This window comes from Cebus imitator, unplaced genomic scaffold, assembly GCF_001604975.1.
Source record: "Cebus imitator isolate Cc_AM_T3 unplaced genomic scaffold, Cebus_imitator-1.0 Scaffold44, whole genome shotgun sequence".
In the NCBI taxonomy this organism is placed as follows: Eukaryota; Metazoa; Chordata; class Mammalia; order Primates; family Cebidae; genus Cebus; species Cebus imitator.
In genome coordinates, this window is record NW_016107359.1 from 1,290,034 (window position 1) to 1,315,382 (window position 25,349).

General features: G+C 44.0%; 1 protein-coding gene across 3 annotated transcripts in view; it reads left to right on the plus strand.

The window, feature by feature from the left end:
- NPAS3 (neuronal PAS domain protein 3) overlaps positions 1-16,648 on the plus strand; it is an 853,232-nt gene extending 836,584 nt beyond the window's left edge. For all 3 annotated transcript variants that reach the window (XM_037737870.1, XM_017526774.2, XM_017526776.2), the window contains 3 exons: positions 6,119-6,266; positions 9,688-9,812; positions 12,187-16,648. In XM_037737870.1, the coding sequence (XP_037593798.1) occupies positions 6,119-6,266; positions 9,688-9,812; positions 12,187-13,574 (1,661 nt within the window). In that variant the 3' untranslated portion in view covers positions 13,575-16,648. The remainder of the gene's footprint in view (positions 1-6,118; positions 6,267-9,687; positions 9,813-12,186) is intronic.
- The last annotated feature ends 8,701 nt before the right edge of the window (positions 16,649-25,349 follow it).

Here is a 25,349-nt window from a genome sequence, read left to right on the forward strand (position 1 = left end):
TCCTGTGGGTTTTGAAAATGACCTTCCTGTAAGCATCAAGGACTATAACTTTTTAGATAAGGAAACTTGTTCTTGTTTTATGTCTATGTCAGGTTCATTCCCCTATAGCCCACAGTTTTCAAAAGCCGAAGAAAAGTAATCCAGAATTAAAAAAAAAAAAAAAAGAAAAAGAAAGAAAGAAAGAAAAAAAGTCCTGTTTCCAGAATGAAGTTCCCTGTCAGCCTGCCTTGGGCCTTAGGTGGAGAAGCAGAGATTAAAGAGTCAGTATTCTTTTTCATGTTTCATCTGCCAGTTTTGTGAATGTAGAAAGAGAACCAGTGGCTACAGCTAAGCACCCAACTGTGGTATTAAGTAGAAAGTGTGATTCTAGCACACCCCCCTCACTTACACACACAGATACACACTCTAGTGAATTCAGAAATAATTTTTGAGTTTCTAGCAGAAGGCACCTGCTCTCCGTTCTCCGCGGCCACTGATGAAGGTACCTCCCGGAGGGGGTGAATGGCGCCACAGATGCGTCCTCCTATCGCCATGACGATAATGAAGCTCTTTGTTCGGCTGTGTGAATGTGAAGTGTGGAATCTCCGATGATCTCACCATTTCCTATTTATTCTATACTTACCTGAATGCACCATGTCTTGCAGCTTTTTAATGCATATGCAAACCACTAAAATGTCCTTTTGTGAGACACTTTGCTAAAAGACCGCTTTTGATATGTGTTCTTCATCTCCTCTTCAAACTGAATTAGACTGCTTCCTTCTTTTTACGACACAACTAACTCACTATTTAGAATCTTCGGCTTTGATTTTGTAGAACAGCCCAACAGGAAGGGACCACGTTCTCTTTTTTTCTCCATATTTCTGAAGGCAAACTTGTACTGATTTGTTTTGATTTACCACCAGAATTATGTTCCTGCCACAGACACTGGCTTCCTTTATGTCCTTTCAGTCATCAGTCTGTGTCTGCGGACAAAGTTTTCCCAAGGAAAACTGAAATCCCTCTGTTGGTAACTGTGTGCAGGGCCGTGGATGTGTGCCTCAGCAAAAAGTTCATCAGATTTGCAGGGAGAGGAATTATTCTCTCAGAGCAGTACATTTCTTATACGCCAACCACTAAGCTCAAACCAAGAGAGCAGGTGACATTTTAAAAAGATATTTAATAAAACTTAGCATCCAGTCTGGGGGTGGGTGGACAGCGGAAACATGTATTTGATGTGAAAGGTCACATGTTCCGAAATGTAAGCACTCTACAATTTTCTTTTGATTGAACTGTATCTGTAGCTTCCTTCACAGTTAAGGGTGTGTGGTATTAATATTTTGACTTCAATAGCCAAAGACACACTGACTTATGGAATATTCTAATTGTTAGCTAAGCAAGCTTGGAAAATCCTCGACTGGGAGGATTAAAGTCTCTCCCAGTTCATCTCTATAGTATTCCTCTCGCAAGTGGAAGGTCACCTGTGTCCTCTGAAGAGCGCAGCTTAAAACTCTAAGGCACCTATAACTTGGAGGGTGGGGTGGTGCCGACAGCAGCCTCCTGGTTTTCCTTACAGCAACAACAGCCAAAAGCAACTGGTTACACCCTAGGCTTCAGAGGAGCAAGGAATGTGTTCCTGTGTGCCAGCACAGATGTTCTCAGCATGTCTGGGACCATTCGAGATTCTAAGTGAACCTATGCAAGTGTCTTTATCCTGTCTATGTCTTGAGGTCTCCTCTGTAAAATCTAAGAGACCATTTAAAAGTTTTGGGATCCTCAAACTAAAAGTAATTTCTAGAGTACAACTTTAAAGACGTAATTCTAGAGATGCTTTGATGTGATCAGTGAATTTAATGAGAGACACGCAGGCTACTCAGCCCCAAAATTTTAGACAGAAAAAAGTATACTGGGATAAACCAAAGAAAAGACACCACGTTACATCTCAGAAGTACCCGGACCATATGACAAAGATGTGATATTCCAAACAGAACCTCTCTCTCCTTCTTCTCCTTCTGCTCCTTTTCCTTTGTAGTTTGCAGACATGGTTATGACTTCACTCCCAGGCTCATTGGTGTGATGAGCATCTATCTCTTTTCAAGGGACAATTAACTATCTTTTTAAGGACTTGCATGTCAGGTAACTCACATGGTGGTTATTTTTGTTATTCCCCACAAAAGGAATTTTATGACATAAACTGATACAAATATTTTCTCCTTTCTCACTGCTTTCTAAATCTAAAACTTAAAAATAAAAAAACAACTGCCACAGGATTAAAGAGAATCAAAAAAGTTTTTTCTGTGTTTTTCAAGTTCTCTAATTTATTACACACTAAAAATCTCTTTCAAACTGGCACCAAGGTGGCTTTTCTTCTTGAGCTGATTAGGACCACATGAGCTCAGGAAAAGCTGTCAGATCCTGCCTCTGGCACAGCTGGAATGATCCAAGTGATTTGCCAACAGGACTTTTTTTTTTTTTTTTTTTTCCAAAAAAGAAGCTTCATCCCAGAGTCACAAATTTATATTCTGGAGGCGCAAGCAAAAAGTACTTCTTGTTCATTTTTTAAAGAAGCTAAATTCCATTATGATTTCTTTTTTCTTTTTTTTAAGTTGGAGTCTCACTCTGTCACCCAGGCTGGAGTACAGTGGCTCAATTTCAGCTCACTGCAACCTCCGCCTCCCAGGCTCAAATGATTCTTGTGCCTCAGCCTCCCTAGTAGCTAGGATTACAGGTGCATACCACCACACCTGGCTAATTTTTGGATTTTTAGTAGAAGCAGGGTTTCGCCATGTTGGCCAGGCTAGTCTCAAACTCCTGGCCTCAAGTGATCCACCTGCCTTGGCCTCCCAAACGTTATTTCTTTTACAAGATCTCTTGCAAACCAAAAGCATCTTGGGTGATGTTTTGGTAAATATTTTGTCCTGACTCTGCACTGTATCTGTAGTTATCTAGCTTCCCGCTGGCGCCTGGGGGGTCTCATTCAGAAAACACTAATCCCTATGAAACAGTTATGATCTAAGACCAAGGAAGAATGTCTACCCTTTAGGAATTCTGTCTGTCAGACTGGCCCAAGGTAAACCACAGGTCAGGTCAAACTTGTCTTCTTCAGCTGCCTATGGTGGGCTCCCAAACCTGCTTTGTGATATTCACCACAGAAAGTCAAGGGCGATCAGGTGGCTCCCTGACCCCCCAAGGAAGCCCAAGGAGGCCTTGAGCAATTCCCTTCCCCTTCAGTCTTTTTTTTTTTCCTTTGAGACAGAGTTTTACTCTTGTTGCCTAGCCTGGAGTGTAATGGCGCAATCTCAGCTCACCATAACCTCTGCCTCCTGGGTTCAAGTGATTCTCCTGCCTCAGCCTCCTAAGGGATAACAGGCATGCAACCACCATGCCAGCTAAATTTGTATTGTTAGTAGAGACAGGGTTTCCTCACATTGGTCAGGCTGGTCTCGATCTCCTGACCTCAGGTGATCCACCTGACCTCAGGTGACCTCGGCCTCCCAAAGTGCTGGGATTACAGGTGTGAGCCACCGCACCCGGACCCCCTTCAGTCCTTTTACAGATACTGCCTCACATCAGAAGTCACCTGTCCTGCCTCTCTCACATTTAGGTCTCCTCTCTTTGCTAGCTGACCTTTGGCCTGGGTAATAAAAAAAAGCTGTATTATTGTATTCATGGGCCCTAACAAATGAATGCTGGATCTATCCTCTCAGGAAACACACATCCACTTAAGCAGACCCAGAGTTATCCCACCATAACTCAAAAAGATGACACCATACAATCTCTTAGCAAAGAAGCCTTTGGGCCCCCTTCGCTACACCATGGAGGTCAAACATTTGGCTGGATATCCATTTCCAAACTGGGATTTTATTAAGAGAAAGTATTATCAGGAAGGAGGTGGGCTGATCCTTACGTTGATTCTGCAGATTCTAATTTGATTTTGTAACTCCTTTATCCCTTTGCCCCTTTCTATACTTTGTATACTGGAGATAATTCTTTTTAAAGTGTTGCCTGCTTTTGTTCAAATTCTAGTCTAGAACTCCCAGGCAGGCTGTGCTGATCTGGCCTGCCATCTCAGTGTAATCTTCATGTGATTCTAAAAAGGGTTTCTTAGTCTCTTTGCCTTTGTTCAACATACTAGAACCAGTTGAAATTATTCCTCATTTTGGATACAAAGCAGACAGATTTATACCCCCAACCACTGACTGGGGTGCTGGAAGTTTTCTCGGTGAAAATAGTGGACAGAATTATATAACCCATCGTTCCCTATTAATAGTGAACCAGGCTGAGAGGATTTGAATAAAAGCACATCTTGTTGCATGCAACAATGGTTTAACAGAAGAGCTGTATGGCGGAGTTAGTATTTTACTGCTTTCAGCTTCACCACGCGGTTTTGTAGCCTGGGAAGCCGTGCATGCAGAATGGCAGAACTTACAATTGCCTACAAAAGCAGAGAACAATGCAACCTGTGGAGCCCCGCCACCAAGAGAAGGTGATAGTCCGGGCCTGAAAGACACTCTGAACTTGTGAGCAGTTCCAGAATGAAACTTGTTATGATTTGAAACATTCATCAAAGTAAGGCTTTTTCAACTCACAGTTAAGACATAATTACCAGATTTTATAACCGCCCAGTTAGTGTGCTGCAAGAAAAAAAAAAAAAAAGGAGAATGGAAGAAAACCTTCCAAGTTTATATGTTTATGGATATAATTGATGGACGTGTGATTTTTGAGCACTTTCAGAGCCAGTAAAATGGCTAATGATGAGAAGAGCTTCAACAGCCTTAAACACAGCTCTTTTCCAAAGTGACTTCCCTTTACACCCATCCACCCCTCTAAAAAAAAAAAAATCTAAATGTACTTCATGAAACTATTGTATATGAAGCACTTATTAGCCGTAATTAAATGGACAATATGAATTTACTACATCTTTAGGACTCTGGCTTGTTCTGGTTTAGAGCAAGATGATTAATGCAAATACATATTACTTGAGATAACCATTTAGCAGCTAATTTAGCCAAATTTATTACAGCAGTTAGAGGTTTTTCATTTTAGCAGACGGAGACAAGGACATGCCAAAAATGGGCGACGTAGATGAGTGCACACTGCCCTCTAGTGGCCAGCCAGCCGGTGAGCTTTTGGGGGGCGACGAGTTGCTGCGATCCGTATCCAAGTAATAACAGCAGGTTTTCCACATTTCCGGCACCCTTTTAAACCATTCCCATCCACAGCACTTTATTTCAGGGGATGATTTACTGCACTTTCCCCTTTTACTAGCTCAGGAGTACCCAGATACAAATCAAATCAATTTCAACTTGGCGAGATTTTGGTTAAAGTATCATTTTTAACATCTGCATTTTAAAGCTTTCTTTCAGTGGATATTTAATGGCACCGTTTCACATTACTGATTGTTTTTACTTGTTCCTTCATTTGGGGCCATATTTCAGCGTCTGTGTGGAGCTGTCACTCTGTTTGGCTCCAGCCAAGTCAATTCTGTGCCTCCCTTAGGCCAGTGCTTCTCTCTGACTCCACTGGGGAATTTATTTTGTTCCAACATTCAGCGAAGTCTCACCAGAATCTCCCCCGACTGACCAATATAAATTTAGTTCATCCAAGGACTGTAAATTCTGTTAGGCAAGATCAAAAGGGACAGACATATAAGGATGTGGGTTGAGATTGCTTACACTGAGGAGAAATGATCAAAAATATGGGGTAAAGCATCTTTGAACTCATTCAAATATCCAGAATCTCAAAGAGGTCTACCTCAAAGCTATGAATACATCACATACAAATTTGCCTTTCTTACCATCTGATGTCGAACCCATTGACAATATCCACACCGCATTAGGTGTTCCGTGAGCCAAAAAGATTTGTAGTCTTTTCATTCTTTTCACACCATGGCTGCCCAAAACAGAATAAAGTCCTGCTACAAATGCCAGTAACCCTGGCTCCAGAGCTGCCACCTCACTGAATTGCTGATTTCATTTGTCCTTCTAATGGCATTCTATAGTAAGCATACAGAGGGCCACCCCTGACTTGGTGCAGGTCCTCCCATTTTTAGGCTTGAGGTTTTGTAGAGATTTAAAAAATAAAAAGTTATTTGATCCCAGTCTTAATACAATGCCTGTGTTTGGTTTTGTTTTCTCCCCAGTGCTGAATAAGGGTCAGTGTGTGACAAAGTACTATCGTTGGATGCAGAAGAATGGAGGATATATTTGGATACAGTCCAGTGCCACCATAGCTATTAACGCCAAGAATGCAAATGAAAAGAATATCATCTGGGTGAATTACCTTCTTAGGTATATTTTTACTTCTTTTCTATTTCTGTCCCGGTTGTAGAATATGCAGCCCTATGGTTAATGGCTGACATGTCGTGAGTATTATCTTTTGACAGTACCTAGGGTGGAATTTCATGGCAATTCTGCTGTTGTTTCTACAAGATTCAAATAAATGTGAGAAGATTGAACTATGTTGGAAGGGACTTGGAAGATTTTCAGTAATTCTTGGTCTGTCAGCATTTGGGCATCTCTGCAGAAGTTGCTTTGGTTTTCCCACAAATGCTTAGGCCAGAAGGACATAAACCTTGGCCTACAGCTGAAGCATTCAAAAAGTATCTCCTCATGCCCCCCAACCCCCCCCCACCCTACGCCCCTCTGCCACACACACACTCACACACTCCAGTCCTTGTGAAAATTAAGTAAAAGTGAATGGGAGAAAAATGGCACAGAACATCCTATTCCTCTTATATTTCATCCCTTTAATGCCCTTAGCATATTACATAGGGTTTGACTTCCCGGGCATTAAAGTTTTGGTAAACAAAGTGAGTTGCTTTGCCAGGATCAAGACAATAGTGGTATAAAACTGAAGACAATCTTTTTCTGACCCACTGTGTTGTGATCTTGGGCAGGTTTTACTGCTCTTAAAATGTGTCCTTAATGTTATATCTACAAGTGAGCCCAAGCTTTCTAAATTCTGGTGTGAGACACCACTTCTCTTTCCTTCCCAATCTACTCCACCTTTGGATTCAAACCAGCAGAAAAGCAACCAAGACCCACAGACTAGGCCATCTGAGTTTGGGGTCAGGCTTTCTAGAAGGTCCTCCACCCATCCTGGCATGAAGCTATCACAGCACTTGGCCTGGCTCCTACCCACCCTCATCATTCTGGTCTTTGGTTTCTCCTGGGCTAAAGCCACCAAGCAGAGCCACACATGGTCTGAGCAGGAAAATTTCCAATAGGTCTTATGAATGGAAGTTGGTGCCCTTTGGCGGATGATTTAGACAGGGAGTACCTGAATCCCACTTTTCTTTGAGACAGCCAAATGGAGCTGAGACACTAACAACCATGGCTCATCAGCACACTGGCCCTTCCGAGTGTGTTCAAATACTTTGGTGGTGACTTGAAGGCATGAATGTGCTTGCTACCAACAGCATATCAATCAGACACTAATGATTATTGCTCTAGAGAGGGCCTTAATGTGCACCACTTAAAAGAGTCTTCATTTATCTACTTGCTATTTCCTTTTTTGACCTATTCTGCTCTACATTAATTCTCTCTAAAGGTAAAAGTGTGTGTATTGAATGCGGCTTTCTCCAAGGCCTGTTTTCTATGCAAAGTCTCCCCCATGTTTGTGATGTGTTCAAGATGAGTTCTGATATCAAGGAATCCTTGTACAGAGTTTTATGAAATAATTACTATATGCAATGCAGGTGGCTATAAAAACTCATCTGCCAGGCAGAAAACAGAATAAGGTCTTGTGGCACTGATATTATTTTGCTAGGCAAAATGATACTGTGACAAGGAGACTCATCGCCATTAAGAATTAAATGCTAGTAACAGGCACCCTGGGGCTAGCAGTGTCTGTCTCCCATGTTTATGAAACATAGGTACTGAAGTCATCTGTGGTTTTAGTCCCATTCCATGAGATTTCTTCCTATCTGGATCTTTCCTACTGCCTCGTCTGCCTCATGACTTCCTCCTCTGCCCACAAATGCAAAGAGTAAGAAAACTTAAGTAGTCAATCTCCAAATACCATTGGTCTAGCCTAGGATCAGATGGTACACACTCATGAGCTTTGGTGATTCTAGTCCATCAAATCCATATGGATAGGAAGGAAGTTGAGGTATCAAAGACCAGTCTTCAACCTCAAAAGCTTCAGTCTCAGGCACACAAGACCTGTTTCAGCTGACCTAAACACCCTCCCTGAAGTCAGTGATAAGGGACTGTAAGTTGTAGGGCAAGTGATCTGTGAGCCCCCAAAGACTAATGTAGATGGACTTTAGCAAGGGAAACGCCACCAAGATAGCCGTTCACTGGTATCACTTCCATAGGCTAGAGATCTAGGAAGAAAATGATGTGGCCCTGGCAAAACAGCAACTGCAGAAGTTTGGTTTTCTCTCCCACATTATTGTCTTTCGTTCTTCCCTGAGTAATACTTTCATGTCACTTCCTCCTTCCCAGACCCTTGCACCTGGGCCCCAATCCAGGTTTGTCCTGCCCTGTTCTGAAATCACCACTCGTCCAGTCTTCTGCCCATTCCGTCATAACACTTAACTATAGACTCAGAGTATTTGGAGCCGGCCTGGCGCGCGGGCCAAGTCCACCTTCCCACCATTAGTCTCATCTGATTATGCAGGGAAATCTTTGCCGCTGAAGCTAATTCACACTAACGAGTAAATGCCTGATAGTCCATTTTAGTGAATTACCCCTCCCAGGAACATTTGCACTTTTAGAGTAGTTACTGAAATGGTGACTCTTTACTATAGGAGTTTTGCTAGAGATTAACAAATGAGTCAGTGATCATCAATTTTAAGTCTCTGCTTGGTTAGCCATCACAGAAAAATAGAAGAGGCATTTCCCATTTTGAAGCAGGAAGATTTCCTTGTGCCTTCAGATTACAGGAGCCTGCTCTCCTCATACATCCGTGGCCTTAGAGTGGCATTTCCAGAAGACAGGTCAAACTGGCTTAACATGCTCTCTCTTCCAGAAAAGCCTTGTTTCCAAATTAAAAATAGAATGAAAATTAAGCACATTCGTGCAAGTGAGGTTAGATCCTTCTGTTAGGGCCTCTTTCACACTGGGACTCTCCCCACTGCAATCAGATTTCCAGCTAACAAGCCACAGGTGTACACCACATGAGCAGATGAAAATGTGATTGTAATGGGTGTGTTAACAGTTCGGTAGCCATAATCCATGCAGCCCTCGGTGCACCTGTGCATCTGTCAGATCAAGGGCTCTGCTGCCCCACCAATAGTGTGGGAGCCATCTGAGCAGCTGAGAAGCTACATCAAGGGGCCAAGACAAGAGTACTGAGGCCATGGACTCATTAGGACCCCAAGAGAAGACAGGACACACCAGGAGGCATGGGAATGAATTGTTGAGGGTACTTCTCATCCTCCCTTCCCCCAGGTGTTACCCTGGGAGGACTGTCAAGCAGCACAGTTCCCTGACCCCCAGTGGCACCTGATTATTTAAAAGCTTCTACGTGGCTTTCATGTAGCGTTTGGATGTTTGATCATTGCAGCAGGGTGCACCTGTACCCTGGCACGTGCAAGCCAAGCTTCCGTAAAATCCCATGAAGAGCCGAGAAATGATTTCATGTTTAGTATTTGAAACTTTCTAAACTCCAGACGACTGGGACAAAGAAGTTGGGGAGAAGATGGTCCAAACAAACCATGCAGAATGGGTGTCTGCACTCCTGACTAATGCCTCCCTCCCACAGCAATCCTGAGTACAAGGACACGCCCATGGACATCGCACAGCTCCCCCATCTGCCGGAGAAAACTTCCGAATCCTCAGAGACATCCGACTCTGAGTCAGACTCTAAAGACACCTCAGGTATTACAGGTATTATTCCTTCTTCATGTTCTGCAGTGATGGCTTCTCCACCACACATGGGGGTGGGCAAAGGCCAGAGGGCCATCATCAGAGGCAAAGCAATTGGCCACATTTCAGAGAGACATATGTCACATCAAGTTATTACTGAGTCTCCTCCTCTCTCTCCACACACACACGCATGTAATTGTACACCACTACATACCTGTATGTACTATACATGTATATACATATAGGTATGTGGTGCTGTATAAATACATGTGTGTGTATATATATGTAGTTGTGTGTATATATCTACACGCAGAAGAAAGGGAGAGTGCTTTTGAGATCTGAGAGATCTCTTTTTAAAAATATACAGAAAGGCTGGGCACAGTGGTTCACACCTATAATCCCAGTACTTTGGGAGGCAGAGGTGGGTGGATCACAAGGTCAGGAGATTAAGACCATCCTGGCCAACATGGTGAAACCCTGTCTCTACTAAAAATACAAAAATTAGCTGGGCGTGGTGGTGGGTGCCTGTAGTCCCAGCTACTTGGGAGGCTGAGGCAGGATAATCACTTGAACTCAGGAGGTGGAGGTTGCAGTGAGCCGAGATGGCGCCACTGCACTCCAGCCTGGCGACAGAACAAAATTCTGCCTCAAAAAAAAAAAAAGAGAGAGAGAGAGAGAAAGAGATTGGTTGCTGTTAGCAATCACTTAATGTCAGTCCACTGGTCACACAGAGGAAGCCCTGCTCTAACCTCATAGCTAGCTCTTGGCCTCTACTGGAGTCAGGTCCTAGGGCCAGCTCCAAGACAGTCTGTGACTTTGAGCCCCAAATATTCACATTCTCACCGGGCTGGGACTGAGCCTCTAAAGTAGAATACTTAATGGACTGGATCAATGCCTCTTTCAGGGTGCTGGACTGTTACTTATTTCCTGAATCTGTGCAGAACTAATCCATGCATTTTCATTTCTTTTGGGGAAGCAGACTTCCTGAGTAGTTCTTTGGGACACAGGAAAGTTAATGTAAAAATTTGCTTTTTCTCCCATCCCCAGCCCTCTTCCAGAGACACACGTAAGGCCAGGGAGCACCAAATTTGTAGGATTTTATAGCTGCAAGTAAACCCTAAACCTCTTCTAACCCTACCTCTTCTGCTACAGAAGGGGAGGCAAAGACCACAGCTTCTAGTCTAGGCTGCCAGCCAGGCTTCCTCCGTAAATCTTCGGAGGCTGTGTTACTGGGAAAATCTATTCTCCCTAAAATGTGGGAGCTAGGTTTCCCTGGCCACAACCCCCTATCATGAGGGTACCTGCGCTCCAGCATCATAAGCATGTGTCCCTTCCTTCCTCCAGACCCAGCTGCAGGGAGGCAGAAGGAGGGCCAAGTACTCAAGGCAGATCTTCATTGTTTTCCTATCCCTAAATTGCATTAATTCGAACGTTCTTGACAAAGACATAAAAAGTTACAGAATTGGTAGTCTCTGCCCCTTTTTAATGTAGTATGTAGTTGTGAACAAAACAAAAATTTCTAGCCCCAGTGAGCTTATATACTAGTAGGAGAAGAGACAAGTAAATAAAAATAAGACACCCAGTGAGGTGGCGTGGTGGCTCACGCCTGTAATCCCAGCATTTTGGGAGGCCAAGGCGGGCGGGTTGCTTGAACGCAGGAGTTAGAGAACAGCATGGGCAACATGGCAAAGCTCATGTCTCTACAAAAAATACGAAAATTAGCCAGGTGTGTGGTGGGCACCTGTGGTCTTAGCCACTTGGGAGGCCAAGGCTGGAGGATCACTTCAGCCGGCGAGGGCAAGGCTGCAGTGAGCAGTGACCACCCTGCTGCACTCCAGCCTGGGGGACAGAGGGAGACCCTGCCAATAATAATAATAAATAATAAAAATATAATAGAAAGAGGGAGAGTGGCTCTCAGTAATGAACAAATATTCACCAAGGGAAAGTGCAGACTCTCTAGAAAGTCACCTTTCGTGCCACCATTTTTCTGTATCGCGCCTTATTCCAGGTTAGTTAACCTGACTCCCTCAGTATGTTTGCAGGACTTCTCAAACTCGAATGTGCCTGAGAATCACCTGGGGGTCATATTCCAATGCAGAACCTGATTCAATCTACCTGGGTGGGAGCAGAGAGTCTGCATTTGCAACAGGTGGGCAGATGACGCCAGGGCAGCGGGTCCACGGCCCGCTCTTTGAGTAGCCATCCCGCTGATCCAGGCCCTCAGCCGAGAGAAACCCGGCTTTCAGTCCTCTGACGGTGATGGCGAAGCTGGTGACGAGCACCGACGCCTGCTCTGCTCCCGCCCCAGCCCCCGCGGGTGACAGGCCGCCTCGCCCCGCTAACCTGGTGTCTTCTCTCTTCTCTCTCCGCCCCGCCGGCCGCGGGCCCCACGCAGAGGACAACGAGAACTCCAAGTCCGACGAGAAGGGGAACCAGTCCGAGAACAGCGAAGACCCGGAGCCCGACCGGAAGAAATCCGGCAACGCGTGTGACAACGACATGAACTGCAACGACGACGGCCACAGCTCCAGCAACCCGGACAGCCGCGACAGCGACGACAGCTTCGAGCACTCGGACTTCGAGAACCCCAAGGCGGGCGAGGACGGCTTCGGCGCGCTGGGCCCGATGCAGATCAAGGTGGAGCGCTACGTGGAGAGCGAGTCGGACCTGCGGCTGCAGAACTGCGAGTCGCTCACGTCCGACAGCGCCAAGGACTCGGACAGCGCGGGCGAGGCGGGCGCGCAGGCCTCCAGCAAGCACCAGAAGCGCAAGAAAAGGCGGAAACGGCAGAAGGGCGGCCGCGCCAGCCGCCGGCGCCTGTCCAGCGCGTCGAGCCCGGGCGGCCTGGACGCGGGCCTGGTGGAGCCGCCGCGGCTGCTGTCCTCCCCCAACAGTGCCTCGGTGCTCAAGATCAAGACGGAGATCTCGGAACCCATCAACTTCGACAACGACAGCAGCATCTGGAACTACCCGCCCAACCGGGAGATCTCCAGGAACGAGTCCCCCTACAGCATGACCAAGCCCCCCAGCTCCGAGCACTTCCCGTCCCCGCAGGGCGGCGGCGGCGGGGGCGGGGGCGGGGGCGGCGGGGGCCTGCACGTGGCCATCCCCGACTCGGTCCTCACCCCGCCGGGAGCCGACGGCGCGGCCGCCCGCAAGACTCAGTTCGGCGCCTCGGCCACCGCGGCCCTGGCCCCCGTGGCCTCCGACCCGCTGTCGCCCCCGCTCTCGGCGTCCCCGCGGGACAAGCACCCCGGGAGCGGCGGCGGGGGCGGGGGCGGCGGCGGCGGCGGCGGCGGCGGGGGCGGCGGCCCCAGCGCGTCCAACTCCTTGCTGTACACTGGGGACCTGGAGGCGCTGCAGAGGTTGCAGGCGGGCAACGTCGTGCTCCCGCTGGTGCACAGGGTGACCGGGACCCTGGCCGCCACCAGCACGGCAGCGCAGAGGGTCTACACCACGGGCACCATCCGCTACGCGCCCGCCGAGGTGACCCTGGCCATGCAGAGCAACCTGCTGCCCAACGCGCACGCTGTTAACTTCGTGGACGTTAACAGCCCGGGCTTCGGCCTCGACCCCAAGACGCCCATGGAGATGCTCTACCACCACGTGCACCGGCTCAATATGTCGGGACCGTTCGGCGGCGCCGTGAGCGCGGCCAGCCTGACGCAGATGCCCGCCGGCAACGTGTTCACCACGGCCGAGGGACTCTTCTCCACGCTGCCCTTCCCGGTCTACAGCAACGGCATCCACGCGGCACAGACTCTGGAGCGCAAGGAGGACTGAGGCGCCGCCCGGCCTGGGCCGGGCCAGGCCCCGCTCGGAGGAGGCATCGTCGGCGTTTTCGTTTAGACCTTTAATTCTAGCACTTTGAATTCGAGCAGGTCAGCGTCTTCTCTCGCCACGACGGTCCCCATTCCATCCCCTCTTTCTTTCACTTGACTTATTCTTTCGTGTAAAGATATGTTTATTTTTTGCCTTCAGAGGGTCAGAAGACCAGTTGCCTGCCGTTTTGTCTTCTTCTAAGATGTGTGTTGGGTTGTTTTGCTTTCCTTTGCATCTTTATTAAGATGTCTTTCATGTGTATATGCCTCTGCCATAGAATACTCAGTCTTGTGGTCAAGAGATTTCTCAAGTGACAACCATTGGGGTTTCTTCGTAAAGATCTTGATATGATCAAGATGGAAAGAGACAAGCATAAACAATGTGCCCTGTTTGACTAAGTCAAATGAAATGGGGTGGTTTTTTGTTTCTGTTCCTAATTCCTTTAAAAAATAGGGGGAATAGTATTTTAGAATTTTATGCAGAATTTAATTCTCTTTTTACGGTTACGATTTTAAGATTTTCTTACTTGCACATAAAAATAATTTGGGTTCTTAAACTTAATTTCTGGCCTGTGACTAGAATGTTTAAAAAAAAAAGTTGGACTAAATGTTAATTACTGAAACATTAACTTAATTTCTAAAACCATGGTGCTATCATTTATTAATCTGTAATGTCTTCATACAAAATGCAGCTCCTGGGCTGGGTTTTGGGGGAAAAAACAAAATGTGTTCTGTCCTGGTCTGGAGTCCGTTGCTGCAGTCTCCTTGGTTAGTTAAGACAAAGCCCTCATTAACGTTTGCTGCAGGACTTAAAATTTTTTACCTCCCAACTAACAAACATAGCCTCACATTAAATTTAATGGGTCAGTAAAGCCCTTTTTAAAGGGGCTGTTGGAAAACTCAATCAAACTGATTTGAGGAGCATTTAGGTACATACTGCCTTTGTTTAGCTTTTTGTTTTCCTTACTCAGTCTAACTGAGGCTAATTTTGCAACTTCAATAACACTTCGGAGTAAAAGAAGGAAAATATTTAACATGGTTTTGAGTTTTGTTTTGTTTTTTGGGGTTTTTTTTTTTTTTTTTTTTTTTTTTTGCTTAAAAAATGGAAGGTTGTATTGTGGGGGACTAATTTGATTTGATGGAATTTCTTTCCCTTTGGTTCTTATTTCTGAGTTGAAACCAATAAGTTTTAAAACTAAAGAATGGGTTAATAAGCTTCAAACAGATAACTGCAACTGAAAACTGCACATTAAGTAAAAAAAAAAGAAAAAAAGAAAAAGAAAAAAAATCCTATTTTGTCTTTGTTGCCAGAAATCAGTGTGGTGTCAAACACTCCAAATGACTGTCAAGTATAAATTCTTCTTCCACTTCATTTTTGGCAGCTGTTTGTTAAGGCATCTAATAACAGATGTGAGAACTGTAATGTGTACAATGTGTACGTGTCCTTGGCTGTCAGTCCCATTGCAGTTTCAATGTGTGTTTCTATATGCAGTATATACTAAGCTAATGTAGTTGTTTTGTCCTTTGTCTTCTCTGTGCTCTATCTCTAGTCCGGAGTGGTACAGTCCCATTCCTGCAGTCCTAGTGAATCAGTGATTCTTGGGGGTTAGTGGGTTTTGTGTGGTGGCCTTCCTCTGTAATGTCACCCTATGCTGCTTCTACTGTCTGTGAATCTTCCGTTTTACCTTTTAAAATTCCTGCTGTTGCTTTGCTGGTGTATATTCTCTGTACCTCTCCTCTCTTTCCCTCCCTTTCCCATCTCCCCCTCTCCCTCCTCTTCATCCCTTCCCCATCCCCCAAATCTCTTTCATTCTCAGAGATAAAAAGACTCTTAACTAGCTCAAGGTTAATGGAGCCATTTTTCCCACAACGGAATTCTGGGTATGACTCTCTCTTCTGGAGTGCAACACAAAGCACTGAAGAATAATGCTCAGATATAAATAAATTGATGCCATATAGCCTCAGTTGTTAACATTCCCAGAGTCCCTTGTGCTCTACCTATAAGCAGTGGGTGCTTTTCTTTGGTTTCCTTTCAGGTTGGCTGATGGAGCAATATATAAAGCAATTACCAGTGAGACAGAAAATTTTTTCAAAGGTCAACCAACATTTTTAAGAAACAAAATGGGAGGGGATAATGGAATCTAGAATTGTCATATATATTTGTTTACTAGTGCAATGCTAATATAGTAACTCGGCTGTCCTTTGAATGTCACTGTGTTGAGTAGATTCCTCTAGGACCTTTGATTACATGAGTTGGGCCCAAACCACGGTGGGATAAGAACAAAAAGAAGTTAAATGCCACAGATTTTAAAAGTGAGCTTACTTGAAGGATTGAAGTAGGTTTAGAAGGTGAAGAAGGCCGATGGAGAAATTTACAGATTAATTTTGGAAGCTCTACTCTAGCTATCGAACAATCAAAGGAATGCACCTATCAGCTACAAAGAACAGCTAGACAGCTGTTTTTTTTTCTTTTATAAATGTTTCTGTGTTGTGTCAAAATGATTTCTGGTGATTTAAACTAACAGATAATCACAGCTGCTGTCTAAATCCATAGTGTTTAAAATTACAAAATGAAAAAAAAAAACACTTCATTACCTGTGAAGACTGTGTCTGTGTTTTTAACTATTTCTTGTACAAACATATGAAAACTTTTATGAGGAGACTGGTGCCAAGTAGCTGAATAATGGGGAAAGGGATATTCTGTTCGTAAAAATCTTAGCAGTGTTACCAACTCTACGATATATATATAAAAAAATTATTAAAACGTTACAAAGCGACAGCTATGGTACATTTGTTTTGTGTGAAGCTAACCGGACCTAACTTCCTGAGTGCCTGGCTTATTTTGAAACTTTTTTTTTTCATTGACCATTGATAATGCTGCAAATCAGAAATGTACATACTTCATTTACAACAGGGTTCTTTTTATACTTTTGTAGATTCTCATACATGTCACATACATGGTTGTCTTTATGTAACTTAATTTTTTTCATCCGCAGGTGCCATTTTCATAATAAACTTCTCTTGGATTTGTTACTATCTGGCATCATTTCTTTTACATGTAATCATCCTGACTAATGAATGCTGGTAGTATTTGTTTAAGCAGGTACCTTGGTCATTATTCTTTATTTAAAAAAAAAAAAAAGTGAAAAAAATGCATTCATATTTTTGCTAGTTTTGGAAAAAATATATAGCTTATGTACTGATGAGGCTGACAAGGCACGGAATAAGATGCTAATCCAAATACTACACCAAACTGCAACCATCCTAAATTTCCAGCTACCCCAATTCATTGTCATACTGAGCATTATTATGCACGTTATCAAAGCTGAACAACGAGCCTGCAACATTAACCACTATGGGAAGTGTGCATTTTTTCTTGATTAATGCACAGTGAGGGATGGCAGTTTTCATACATTAATCATTTAAAATGCACTCGATATTTTCATTTATTACAATCTATAACGTATAACCAACTGTTCCATTGCTTATATCTTGTTTTTATACTAAATATGTATTTTCTTTCTCCAGACAAGCTGATTAAGTCATGTTCATGCTGTATTATGGTTAGGGTAGCATGTGGCCTGTTAGGTTTGAAGGCAGGTCAGTTGCTTGCTTACTCTTAAAAAAATATGTCAGCCATTATCCCAAAGTTAAGGATAAGGGAGGTCAACTGTTAAGTCTGTGATCTCCAAAAACTGAACTATGAATGGGCTGAACTGGGGGAGTTGGGAGGGGAGGCAACCACTTTTGTCTAGAAGCTACCAAGAACAATAAATATCTTTTCCCTAGTTAAGGTCTTCAGTGACATTAGCCAATGTGGGGGTTGTTTATTTATTAATGGAAGAATGCTTCAGACTGGCGAACGTAGAAGTGTGGTTCGGGTGTAGAGCACTGGGTTTCTCTACTATGCCGTAGATGGAGCTTCAAATTAAGTACTTAAAATAGGGAATAGGGAGAGGCTGACTGACAATACAGAACTGGATTTGCTGAACCACTTTTCTAATATTTCTTCCCTTTTTGCTCTTGAGAGTCAGAAGGATGTAGTATAGCTAGACTGAGAAGTCAAAAACTGATGTAGCTGGAAACCATGCTGAGTGGATTATGGTGAGTGATGAAGGCAGCTTACCAAGGCACCCTGCCTAGTAGGGATTGATGGAACTGACCGTCAGTGCTGGCTTTCAGAGCTTTGCCTGGGGCAGGGTCCCACAAGGCAGAGGGTTCCTTGTCTAAGTGTGGGATTGGCTGATGCTGTTCATCAGCCATAACACTTTTACTTCTGGACATCTCAGTGGCTTTGTGATCTGGAGGTGGGAGCAGTGAGGGTTGAAACGGGAAGCAGGACATGGTGATGGTTGAATTGAAACCCTCACAGTATTTGAAGCTTCTGCAGTAGAAGTGGTGGAAATCCTGGATTCTTACCCAAACTCAAGCCGCTCTTAGCATCGACAAGTTCCCTGTCCTTTATGTGTATCTATCAATGCTAAAATAGGTCATAATGAAATAAAGAAGACCTGTCAGCTAGAAAGAGTGAGTGAGCAATGGGCTCAGACCCATTGATAATCGGGAAGCCCTGCCACCTCCCCAGCCCCAGTGCTGGCAACCAGGCCAGAGCCCTGAGCTCCCCAGAAGGACAGGACTTCACCGTTGCCAGGCTGGCAGCGAGTCAACTGGTCAAAGCTCTAGTCTCCAGGTGACAGAACAGGGGCCAGCAGACAGCTCTCTGTAGCTCCTCCCTTCTTCCTCCCAGCTGATACTTATGCTAGTTTATTTGGCAATGAGGAACAAGACATTTTTTTAATAAAAACAGGAGGCAGGACAAGAGGGAACATAAATGCACAAAGAAACTGGTTTTAAGGCTGGGCATGGCGGCTCACGTCTGTAATCCCAGCACTTTGGGAGGCCAAGGTGAGCAGATCACGAGGTCAGGAGTTCAAGACCAGCCTTGCCAACATGGTGAAACCCTGTCTCTACTAAAAATATAAAAATTAGCCGGGCATGATGGCATACGCCTATAATCCCAGCTACTTGGGAGGCTGAGGCAGGAGAATTGCTTGAACCCGGGAGGCAGAGGTTACAGTGAGCTGAGATCATGCCATTGCACTCCAGCTTGGGGCGAACGGCAAGACTCTATCTTGGAAAAAAAAAAAAAGAAAGAAGCTGGTTTTAGCCCTTGTGGACTATAATTCTTACCCATCTTCCCCTACTCCTAGACAAAGTCTATTTAACATTGAGAATGTTTAAAGCAATTTGAAAATCAACTTGGCCTATGTATTATACTGAAGATAGGAGATAATGTATTCCCAAGCCCAGAAGATAGTTTGTTCAAGCCAAGATTATTATCCAGGTTCAAAGTAGAAAGGGTCAAAGATTTGGGAGAGAAGGAAGAATGTCTTTTCCAACATTTCATATCATGTAGTGAAAAAAAGAAAAAGGCAAACCTAATTTTTGAGCATAATTCCCAAAGATGGATGTCAACTAGCAGGCTTAAGAAACTCTCTGGGACACTAAGGTAAGTGAACGCCCTCAGCTGCCTTTTGCTTTCCTGTGTCTCCTAGGAAACCATTATGAAGAAGGAGGGCTGATTTGGTAAACTCCCCACAGGCATAAATCGTTGCTTATTCATCTTCATATCCTTTCAAAGTGCCTAGCTCAATGATTTACAATAGTGTTGGCTTGGTAAAGATCTGCTGAATCCTGATAGATGAAGATGTGAACAAATGAAACATGACTTGTCAAGAGGCAGAGATTCCACTGAAAATGTTCATGTGGTTTGACAGGACAGCTTGAGTTTGTATCAAGAAAAGAATGTCAAGTTCATTCATTCTTCCTTTCTTGAGTAGTCCATATGGCTGACGGAGTTGGCCATCCATAAATGTTGGAGATGGGTGGGTGTGTCCATAATACCACCTACTCTGTACACAGCAACAGATTAGGTAATGCAAATAGAAAGACGAGGAGGAGGAAACAACCTCAACAGTTGGTAACTGACTCAGTAAATTATGACATCATATCCTATGGATAGCTAAGCAAATGGATTCATAAGAAAGTACCACTTAATAGTGTATCTTTACATATGAGCATTGAGCTATATAATCACAATAGTAATCCAGAGAATCTTAGCAACTAAGAGGGGACTCTCTGATGTAGACATCACACGTCCTTAATATGTTCTAGCGCTGAGGGTCTTTCTAGCGCACTGTTGAATAGTTCTAATTTTTAGAAGGTGTTGAGCTGAAATCTTACCTCTGGAGTTAAAGGGACTAAATCTAAACCCTTTTCCATTTGAGTGGCCCTCAAAGATATGAAGATGGATGTCCGGGTTTCAGTAAGTCTCTAGGCTAAATGCCACATGCTTTTTCAATTTCCTCCAGTGACATGGTGGCAGAATCCTTCACCATCCTAGTCACCATTATTTGAGTGTATCAGAATTTGCCAAGATCCCTGTATTGGTTTCCTAGGTCTGCTTTATTAGCATAAACTAGGTGACTGAAAAACAACAGAAATGTATTCTCTTATAGTTCTGGAGGCCAGACATATGAAATCAAGGTTCCAGCAAGGTTGGTTCTTCTGGAAATCTCTGAGGAAGAGTCTGTTCCATGCTCTTCTCTTAGCTCCTGGCAATCTTTGGCATTCCTTAGCTTACAGATGTATTCCTCTGATCTCTGCCTCTGTCACCTATGGCCATCTTCTCCCTGTGTCTGTGTTTTCACACGGAGTTCTCCCCGACTGTTATCACTCTCTCCTCTTATAAGCATATTAATCAGATTAGATAAAGGGCCCACCCTACTCCAGCATGAACTAATCTTAACTACCTACATCTACAACAACTCTACCACAAGAAGGAAACGAAAGTAGGCTGGGCAAAGTGGTTCATGCCTATAATCCTAGCACTTTGGGGGGCCAAGGTGAGCAGATAATTTGAGTTCAGGAGTTTAAGACCAGCCTGGCCAACATGGTGAAACCCCATCTCTACTAAAAATAATTTAAAACATTAGCCAGTCATGGTGGTGCGCACCTGTAATCCCAGCTACTGGGGAGGCTGAGACAGGAGAATCCCTTGAACCCAGGAGGCGGAGGTTGCAGTGGGCCAAGATTGCGCCACTGTACTCCAGCCTGGGTGACAGAGCGAGACTCCACCTCAAAAAAAAAAAAAAGGAAAATGAAAGAAAGGTCAAATGCTGAGGTACTCCCATGTTAAGAAACTTGGAGTTAGGACTTCAACTTTTGGAGGGACACAATTCAGCTCATAACAGCTCCTACTCAAATGTGGCACCTTGGGCCCATCACAGGCCTCCAGACATGATCTGGTGCTTGCATGACATAGAAGCTCCATCCACCTCTTCCTCACGACTCTGCGCTCCTAGGTAAAACTGCCTGTGATTGCAGTCACATCTTAGCAGCCAAGTCAAATTACTATCTCAAACTTCCAGCCAACCAGCCTATGTCTTTTCATCAACCTTTGTGAAGGTAGGTCTCCCATCTTCCTCTGTGTATGTAGCCTTCACATAATGCTGGCATGTGCTTGGATGAAAAGCAACTTAAGGAAAGCAGTTCATAGGCATGGAAGAGGAGCAAGAACTTGAACCCCTGAAAACACATTTCTCATTTTCATAGCATTTTACATACCCTCTGAGACTACTTCACACAACCGTGCTGGGTAGGAGAGACCTGGCTCCAACATTTGCATAACCCTGGAGTGCAGGCACATAATAAATATAATAAATCCATAAGAAACATTACCGGTGGACCATCCTCTTATAAGTAAACTGAGGCAGAGAAAAACCAACCATAAGAAGGAAATGGAAAGAATCGGAGATCGCAACTACCATATTAGCCATTTTATGGGAGCAGAACTGGTGTGAGAGATGCCAAGATACCTGAAATACACGTGTAAAACCCACATAAAAGTCAAGTCAGAATTTTAAGACAAAATTCTTCAATTTTCTGAGATAACGGAGCCTCCCTTAATCTCTTGTATGGACCAAAATCAAAGAGCCTAGCCCAAATATATTCACTGAGTATATGCTCCATCTAGGATTAAAACTCACAGTCCCTAAATTCCAAGCTATTGTCCTGTGCTTTTCTGGGGACAGAGCACAGGTGTTTTCATTCTTCAGTCCACCTCTCCCTATTTGGAAATCACGGGCTATACTGCAAGGAATGACCCCGATAATGTGCCTATGTTAAAAAGAACTTTGCTGGGAAACCAAAATCAATTTCAGCCTTTAAAAATAATTTATGCAAACTATTAAAACTACTTTAAGAAAGAAAAAGGAGCAGAGAATAAGGTGGCACTTCCTTGCACTGAAGGAGTTCTCAGATTTATAGCGGAAGTGTCAGAAACAGGATGTAATATCCATATGACCCCCCCACCTCCCCCAAACAAAACCATTATACCCTTGATGAATTATTGACTTTAGAGTTTTATCTGTGCCATGAATAATCACAAACTTGGGAGTCTCAGGGCACAGTTCATAAACAAATAATTATATCACAATGATAATTTTTCAGGAATTGCAACATCAATCATGGCCATGTTATTATCGAGTACATTTTCTGGTTGTCTCTATTCATCAAACCCTCCTCCCTCTCCACCCTTCCGCATCACACAAGCAAAACTCATCACCAGATTGCCTCTTATTTACACATCACTCAAAGCAGGACAGAGCAGGCACACACAAAATGGGACAACCCAGCGTTTATGAGAGATGAGTTTTCATTAAGAAAGTTCAAATTAAACGCATTGAGAAAGACGGAGGTAGGGGGAGATAATGAATTATTCCAGACTCCCCCAAAGAAGCCATCTTTGAAAAGATCTCATTTAAGAAGATAAAAACAAACAGAAGTTTTATTCCACTTCAGGTAGTACTAATAAAGAAAAAGGGGTTAGTCTCAGAAAGCCAAGGAAATCACAGCACTACAGTAATGTGCCACTGTTTTCTTTTCGCGGTGCTCACACACACACAAAGCTCGGGTGCTATCTGCAGGCTCCACCTGCAGGTGGAAGAGGCAGGTGGAGGTCGGTACAGAACCTGGAAAAGGCATAAATACTTCATACAAGTGTCTGTACAAATCACTCATACAGCTGGCCACGATGCTTAGGTTCATCTAAACCACTTTGCTGTGACTGAAACAGAAGGCTAATGTTTCCAAACAAGTAACAGTACAAAAGCACTCTTCGTCAAGCGACTTTACTGAGTGGTTTAATGTCACTTAAGGCCATAGGGCTACTCCTTGGATAACATGTTCATCCTACAATTCAAAAGAAAAATAAATGACTCGCAAAGCAACATAAAGTACCCTCTTTAGCTAAAAGACTGTACCATCGGTTGGTACTAAAACAGAGATATAGACCAGTGGAACAGAATAGAGGCCTCAGAGGCAATGCCACACAGCTACAACCATCCGATCTTTGACAAACCTGACAAAAACAAGCAATGGGGAAAGGATTCCCTGTTCAATAAATGGTGTTGGGAAAACTGGCTAGCCATGTGCAGAAAGCTGAAACTGGACCACTTCCTGACACCTTACACTAAAATTAACTCCAGATGGATTAAAGATTTAAGCATAAGACCTAACACCATAAAAACCATAGAAGAAAATCTAGGCAATATCATTCAGGACATAGGCACAGGCAAGGACTTCATGACTAAAATACCAAAAGCAATGGCAACAAAAGCCAAAATAGACAAATGGGATCTAATTAAACTTAAGAGCTTCTGCACAGCAGAAGAAACAATCGTTAGAGTGAATTGGCAACCAACAGAATGGGAAAAAATTTTTGCAATATACCCATCTGACAAAGGGCTAATATCTAGAATCTATAAAGAACTAAAACAGATTTACAAGAAAAAAACAAACAAACCCATCCAAAAGTGGGCAAAGGATATGAACAGACACTTTTCAAAAGAAGACATATATGAGGCTAACAAACATATGAAAAAATGCTCATCATCACTGGTCATTAGAGAAATGCAAATCAAAACCACATTGAGATACCATCTCACACCAGTTAGAATGGCGATCATTAAAACATCTGGAGACAACAGATGCTGGAGAGGATGTGGAGAAATAGAAACACTTTTACACTGTTGGTGGGAGTGTAAATTAGTTTAACCATTGCGGAAGACAGTGGGGTGATTTCTCAATGATCTAGAAATAGATATTCCATTTGACCCAGCAATCCCACTACTGGGCATATCCCAAAGGATTATAAATCATTCTATTATAAAGACACATGCACACGTATGTTCATTGCGACACTGTTCACAGTAGCAAAGACCTGGAAGCAACCCAAATGCCTATCACTGATAGACTGGACAAAGAAAATGTGGTATATATACACCATGAAATACTATGCAGCCATAAAAAATGATGAGTTCGTGTCTTTTGTAGGGACATGGATGAATCTGGAAACCAACATTCTCAGCAAACTGACACAAGAACACAAAACCAAACACCGCATGTTCTCACTCATAGGCGGGTGTTGAACAATGAGAACACATGGGCACAGGGAGGGGAGCATCACACACTGAGGTCTGTTGGGGGGTCAGGGCTGGAGGAGGGGCAGCAGGGGACAGGGAGGTTGGGGAGGGATAACACTGGTAGAAATGCTGGATGTAGGCGACAGACGGATGGAGACATCAAACCAGCAAGTCATGTGTGTGCCTACGCAACAATCCTGCAAGATCTATACACGTACCCTAGAAGTAAAAGTACCGTAAATAAATGAATAAATAAAAACAAAAATAAAAAGATTGTACAATCAGGTTAAATCCGTAACACAGTAGGGCTTGCAATGAACTCCTTACGCAAGAGAGCTCTCTCACTGCTCTGTTTCCTCACTGGCAAGTTACACGGGCAAAGCAGTGTGCGTTAAAAATGACCGACAGAAAGAATATTTACACTCCTCAAAAGGAGGCACCAACCCCAAGCATCTGAGACAATTCAGTCCCCTGGTAACATCTCAGGACTCTTGAGGACAACCCTTGAATGCATATGGCTTCAGCTTAGATCCAATTCTCTCTTCCTTGGCATCAAAACACGTCTAGGCAAAGGTAGGGCCGGTGTGTAGCAGTGGGCACCACAATGGGAACTTAGAGGGCTCGACGCAGCCTGACCAGCCCCAAACACCCACTACTCCATCAACCTGTAGGACAGCTGGAGGTTCCAAGTACACTCTGCTACTTTAACCAAAACACTATTTTCTCTCACTACTTCTCTTATTTTAAAATCTTTGAGTTTCCTGAATGTGCCTGGACTATGGTAAGCCCCCTTGCCTTAGGCCAATTTTTTTTTTTTTTTTTTTTTTTTTTTTTTTTTTTTTTTTTTTTTTTTTTTTTTTTTTTTTGAGATAGAGACTTGCTCTGTCATCCAGGCTGGAGTGCAGTGGTGTGATCTCAGCTCACTGCAACCTCCATCTCCTGGGGTCAAGTGAGTCTCGTGCCTCAGCCTCCCAAGTAGCTGGGATTATAGGCACACTCCACCCACCACCCCTAGCTAAATTTTGGATTTTTAGTAGAGACGCGGTTTTGTCATGTTGGCCAGACTGGTCTCAAATTCCTGGGCTCAAGTGATGCACCCGCCTCGGCCTCCCAAAGTGCTGGGATTCCCTGTCAGCGTTAGCCACCACATCCAACTGAGGCCAATCTTAATATTTAAACTTATTATGCAACCCCACTGGAAATGAGAAATAAAAAATAAAAATAAACTTGGCCAGGCGTGGTGGCTCACGTCT